This window comes from Pseudomyrmex gracilis, unplaced genomic scaffold (assembly GCF_002006095.1).
Source record: "Pseudomyrmex gracilis isolate BER0280 unplaced genomic scaffold, ASM200609v1 scaffold_797, whole genome shotgun sequence".
NCBI classification, from domain to species: domain Eukaryota; kingdom Metazoa; phylum Arthropoda; class Insecta; order Hymenoptera; family Formicidae; genus Pseudomyrmex; species Pseudomyrmex gracilis.
In genome coordinates this window covers 41,278-48,021 of record NW_018021381.1, presented here as the reverse complement: position 1 = coordinate 48,021, position 6,744 = coordinate 41,278, and the positions used below count along the sequence as shown (strand labels likewise).

Here is a 6,744-nt window from a genome sequence, read left to right as displayed (position 1 = left end):
CAACCAAATTAAATAATAAGAATAACTATAGATAGAGCTACAGATCACACAACACATAAAAATGTTCCATTCTCAGTACCGACGATAACTAGTATGTAACAACACATTCGTTAACACTCTAAAATTTATCGTCATTATAAGAAATGTTGTACAGAATTGTAAGTTTCTTAATTTAGTGTGATATATTGTGTTGTATATTCTACTGTTATTTTTCATTATTAACGACAAATTGTATTTTACACATCAGACAAAACACTGAAGATGACTTGATACAATAAAGTCGAAACGTTTGGACAATAAACATTGGAATTTTATTGCAAAACACCCTGCAACCGGTTCGATAAGCCTGTTACTTGAATTTAAATTTTGTACTTTTACTTTTCTATTTAGTATCCACAAGTATCCAATGGTCTCGCCATTTTGCTTCAGAGCCAATAAAAAATCGGACAACATTGGCCAGACTCTGAATTCTAGTTTCATTGAAAATAAAGTTTGTTTTTCAAACGTGTTTTGTTAATAACTGTTTAATAAACAATGAGCGCCGCCTAACTTTTTGAACACTACTCAATGAAGCCCTGACGAAAATAGGAAGCTTTACAGAGCGTTGATAACGTGAGACTTAATGAGAATTTTCTGAGAGTTTATACGCTTTCAAACTTTATAAGAATGCTTATATAACGTCAAAAGATTTGAACTCTTTTGGAACGCTTATCAAACGCTATATATAATGTTTTCTAAACATTTTGCAATACTAAGATAACGCTTTTCACATAACGCTCAGCAAATACTGATAAATTTTTGTACAAAGAGTTTGCTGACAGACTTTTTAAACGGTTAGCAAATGGTTTTATGAGTAAGTAATAAAAAATAATAAAAACTACACATTAAAAATCAATTCATTTATTATAACTCAGTTTATTGTAAGAATAAGAAGACTATTGAGATATATATTACATATATTTAATATATTAAATTATTTAATTATATTGAGATTAATTTTGTGTAATAGTTTTATGTAATAGCTTTATGTAATTTAATATATTACATTATTTAATATAATTATTAATTAGTATATATTTTTAAATTTAAAAATATATATCAGTCAGTAATTGCGTAGCGAGTGACACTTTTGCATACAAAAAATTTTCGTATAAATTTAAGAATTGAAGTCCAGATTAACAATTATTGAACACTTACAAACGCTTACAAGTCTATACACAGAGAGAACGGTTTCTTTAAATGTAATAATCCGATTTGTTTGACTCATATTTGTTGCATTCAAATAACATAATTTTATACCAAACAACAATTTTGTTGAATGAAACTTTGTATTGGTACGTTATACTAAATCATAATATGAAGAAAATAATATAAGTGCTTGAAATAATTTATTTCAACGAAATAATGTTTTATTAAGTTTTTTTCCATTAAATAAACCATTATTTAATGAAAAAATCACTGTTTAACATAAATGTAACAGACTATTTTTGATTTAAATATAGCATTATTTGAGAAAAAACAAAGTTGTAAGAAGCTGTAAAACTTAATTTAAAATTTACTACTATACCATCACCATTCAAACAATTTCAGAACATTTGTAAAAATAGCGTAAATTGTTATAATAATTTCTACCAGAGTAGAGATTGCTCAACAATTGAATAAATATCACATTCTTCCAATAGAACTATATATTATTTTTGTTTCTTATTTTTTATATTTTATTTAAGTAACATTGGATCTTGGAAATGTAATTTTCTATAGGCTTGCTCACTTTTCTCTGACTTTCTACTTATTGCAATCGTCATTGACGTCAGAATTTCGTCACATTATATTATCAGATTTTGTGCATGCGTCGTTATCTATACGTCGGTTGTAAATTAATAATGTTTCACGATTTTATAATCATGTCTACAAATTGCAAGTCAGCTTCAGTTTGCGTTTTGTACTCTGATTCTTACGTCAAATCAAATAAGTGTAACTCAAGAAGGATGCAAAGAAAGTTTCGCGCTGTGCGCAGTGCCTAAATTTCATTCTCAGTTTAGTGCTTTTAGAATCAGGATCGACTCTTGATCCGTTCTACGAATCGAGAAAAAACAATGAAGAATTTCCTCACTACTACTATTCCATTTAATCAAACGCTGAATTTTGATCGTTTCGTGTTCGGATGGCTCGATTATGTGCTTTTCAGTTCGTTGTTGCTTGTCAGCGTTCTCATCGGCGTGTACTTCGGATTCTTTAGCAAACAAAATAGTACAAAAGAATATTTTCTAGGTGGTAAACGAATGGGATGCTTTCCCATTGCAATAAGCATTATTGCTAGGTCAGTGACCCTTTGATTTCTATATGTTAATAAATAAGGAAAAAAATTTGGCAGAAAGAGAGTTATTTTGTCAATTTAAATATCTAGTCTTCAAAGAATGGATAATTTTAGAAAAAATGAGTATATTTGAAAAAATACATATATTAAGAATTCTATATAGAATTATGAATAATTATAATTAATCATTATAATTAATCTGCTGTTTCTTTTTTAATAAGCGTATTTTTTATTTTCAAGTTTTTTTATATTTAAAGTGATCTTACTTATGTTCAGCCACATTTCGGGGATTACATTACTAGGCATACCCGCGGAGGTTTTTCATCATGGTTCTCAGTATGCTGCGTGCGTTATTACGTCGATTCTTACTGCTGTGATCACTTCTTATGTTTTTCTACCTGTATTCTACAAACTGCAGCTTACCAGTACTTTTGAGTATCTCGAAATCAGATTTTCTAAATCAATCAGAATCCTCTCTTCGGTATTGTTCACTATTTCGCTCTTTGCGTACGTGCCTATTGTCATCTACGTACCTGCTATTGCCTTTGCGCAAGTTACTAAAATAAGTGTTCACACAATAACGCCAGTGCTCTGCATCGTGTGTATCATTTATACTAGCATTGTAAGTAGCGCATTGTAATTTAGTTTTTGTATGAGTTATATAATATCTGTTGTATATCAGTAAAGAAAAAAAATTGTCTTGCATTATTTTGATATTGTATATTATGTGACTTTGTTTATTTATCTTATAGGATATTTATTTTTGTGTAATGCATGTAAAAAAAACTAAAATGCATATCTGGGATTCTCTTTTTTGATTAAAGAACTTATACAATATAAAGACTTATATAATGTACACACACACGTGGTCTGACGATAAAGTATCTGAACTGATGTTAAAACATAAATTCTACTAGTTTGAAGTAATTTTTTTAATGTAGCGCAACACATTTACATTTCTTTAATTTCCTTAATAGCTTTAATCAGATGTTTATAAATTTTCAGTAGTAGTTGAGTTTAGAACCTATATTATTTATCGCCATTACGAGTGAACATCAAGCTTTGTTTCAACCTTGGGAAAACACACACACAGTTATAGAAACTTACCATATGTTAAAACCGGTACTAAAACTTTCACTGTATCAAAACCTGTACTAAACCTTTATGAATGTCAAATGAGTTTTAAAAATCTTTACAAAACTTCTTTCTATTATGACCAAAATAATATTTATTTTAAGTAATGAAAACATTGTTTAACAGTGATTTTAATACTCAAAATAAGAATAATATTCTCGCTTTCGTGAAAATTGTGGATATGTAATTATTAAAGAAAACTGGAGAACTTTCAACTGCTAGAAATAATCAAAATTTCAACAAAGTGGAAAAAATTTTTAAATAAGATAATTACCTTACAAATTATTTTTTAAAAAATAGAGAAAAAGACTGAACTCAATAGAATAACAATTTGAAATATGTTGGTCAAATTTAGGTAAAAGAAAGATTTGAGCATGATTTGTTCCTCACAAGATGATTGACATCATTGTGAAAAAATTTTTCCAATAAAGAAAAACATTGTTGAAATTAATCAGTTTTCACTTGTATTTGTCGGATTTAGCTCTTTTGGACTTTATGTTGTTTCCAAAACGTCATAAAAGAAGGAACTTCTTCAGAATGTAGAAGAAAGAAAAAGGAAAAGAAAGAGAGAGAGAGAGAGAGAGAGAGAGAGAGAGAGAGAGAGAGAGAGACATTCAAACAAACATAACAAGTGCTGAACAGCACATTTCAATTAAGGAATTGAAAAATTATTTTGAAATTAAAATGATGTAAATATATTGATAATGTGGAACATTTCTTTAAAAAAATTGTATTGTATATTTTGTTGTTGAAAAAGTTTGTAGAGTTTTATTTTTCTAATCCGAATACTTTATGTCAGACCATGCATGTGTACGTACAGGGAAAAGAAAAAATCGATATAAATAACAAAAAATATGAGGTTTATAGAAAAATATTTCAGACAAAAGAACGTAAAAAGATATATTTACTGATATTATCAGTTTGACCTTGAGTGACGTCGCCAAGGTTAAAACAAGGTCATCTTGAATTTTGTAGATAAAACTTTCTATTTTTTTATTGCATATTCTTATAGTCTTTCTTATAATAAGATGTAGAATATTTTTCTTTTTTTCTAGAAGAACATAGTAAACGATAGTACATTCAAAAACGCATGTTATGCAAACCAACAACAAAAAGGAAAAAGGTCAAAACCGAGCCTAACATAGATGACTATATTTAAAACCCAAATTACATATATGCTAAAGCATTATTTAGTGCAAAACTCTAACGTAAGTCTTCGTCAGTCGCAGTACACATATATATAAATTCAAAAAAAAAAAAAAAAAACAATAAAATTGCAGAATAAAAGTTAAATTAAGATGCAAAGTACAGTTGAGTGTCTCTAGTAAGACGTGCATTACCAATTAAACCAATACATTAAAATGTCATACATTACATAAAAGAAGGCCGCAGGGTTGTCTATGATAGAAAAAAGATTAAAAAGTAAGTCAATCACATTGAGCTTGAAAGATAAAATTATAGTGTTTTGACAAGGCGTGAAGAAGGTGCTATAAGAATATGCAATAATAAAATAGAGCTTTATTTAAAAAATTCAAGGTGACCTTGTTTTAATCTTGGCGACATCACCCAAGATCAAACTGATAATATCAGTAAATAGATATTTTGACGCCCTGCAACTTTTGTCTGAGACATTTTTCTATAAAACTCATATTTTCCGAGTTATTCAGGACCAATTTTTTCCCTCACTTTATATGTATATGTGTGTTAAGAGTGGTTAGAGATGTTTTGGGGAATTTTTTTATGTAGGGTGGCTTGAAAGCAGTGGTATGGACGGACACTATACAGTTTTCTGTAACCTTTGGAGGACTTATTACAATTCTTGTACTGGGAATACTGTCTGTCGGCAGCGTCGAGGAAGTGTGGAAAATATCAGCTCAAGGAGGCCGTCTCATTTTTTTCGAGTAAGAAAAAACAAAAAACCGAAGTTTTTAAACTTTTTTCACTTTTTATTCTTGTATGATACGTAGTATTCTACAGGGTGTATAAAAAGTACCAGTATTGCGAAAAATCTCGAAAACTAGGCATTTTACAAAAAAGTGTTTCAGATAAAAGCTGTAGAATTTAGAAGTATCTATTTACTGATTGTATTAGTGTGACATTGGGTAGTACCGTCAAAATCACGTCAAGATCACATCGGTTTTTTAAATAGAACTTCTTATTTTTTACTGCAGATTCTTATAGCCTAATTCAAGAGCTTTTCAAAACACTATAAGGTTTATTTTCATTAAGTACTTTTTGAGTTATGAAGAGTAAATATTGGAATACCGCCGGTACTTTTTCTACAAAAATGATTTTGATCAAAACGAATGTTATGAGCATAATGCAGATAATTGACAAAGAACCTAACTTCCTATTCAACATAGTTTTTTTTAGATAAAGCACATTTGAAATGAATGATAATGAATGATATAATCAATAGATAATACTGACGATATTCTAATATTCAACCCTTATAAGTCAAAAAATACTCAATAAATATAAACTTTATTATAGTGTTTTTTTTTGACAGACTCTTGAATTATGCTATAAAAATCTGCAATAAAAAATGAAGTATTCCATTAAAAAAATTCAAGGTAACTTTGTTCTGACCTTAGCGATGTCATTTAAGGCCAAACTAATAAAACCAGTAAATAGATCTTTTAAAATCCTACAACTTTTATCTAAAATACTTTTTCATAAAATGCCTAGTTTTCGAGATTTTTCGGGTACTTTTTATATATCTTTATATAGATACTGTACTATAATATTATTATAATTATAATATCATTATAATTATTTTTTATTAGTATGAACCCAAGTCTGTTTGTGAGGAATACTTTTTGGAGTATGAGTATAGGTATGACAGTAATATGGCTCGGACATCTCGGTATTCATCCAGGTACAGTGCAGCGATTTTTAGCAGTGCCTAGAGAAGTTGATGCAAAACAGTAAGTCCCCAAGTTTTTTTTACTGCAAATACACTTTATACCAACTATGCTAATAGTTTTTACATAATGTGTTCAGCAAAACTCAGCGCTTGCTAAGCGCTTTGCGATTGTTGCTTACCATTGACATATACTTTCATACATCAAACAGATTTAAAGAAAAAAACCAATCATAGACACTAACAAGGAGTGCCTACACCCTGGGGGTCACCGATTTTTATGAAACTTTGCAAAAATGTAGTTTGGATATAAGAGCAAAAAATGCTAAACGGAGACGACGCAACTCTCAAGCGTTTTCAAGAAATCGCGATGAGAAGTTTAGCACGCTGCATAAGTACCGTTGCAAAAGTAAGTTTTTCGAAGCGGCGG

At 29.2% G+C, this 6,744-nt stretch overlaps 1 protein-coding gene across 4 annotated transcripts in view; it reads left to right on the top strand.

The window, feature by feature from the left end:
* Nucleotides 1–1,990: 1,990 nt before the first annotated feature.
* The window catches only part of LOC109861500 (sodium-coupled monocarboxylate transporter 1-like), a 10,146-nt gene continuing 5,392 nt past the window's right edge, over nt 1,991–6,744 (top strand). For all 4 annotated transcript variants that reach the window (XM_020441174.1, XM_020441176.1, XM_020441175.1 and 1 more), the window contains exons 1-4: nt 1,991–2,320; nt 2,594–2,939; nt 5,198–5,352; nt 6,238–6,378. In XM_020441174.1, coding sequence (XP_020296763.1) covers nt 2,097–2,320; nt 2,594–2,939; nt 5,198–5,352; nt 6,238–6,378 — 866 coding nt within the window. In that variant the 5' untranslated portion in view covers nt 1,991–2,096. The remainder of the gene's footprint in view (nt 2,321–2,593; nt 2,940–5,197; nt 5,353–6,237; nt 6,379–6,744) is intronic.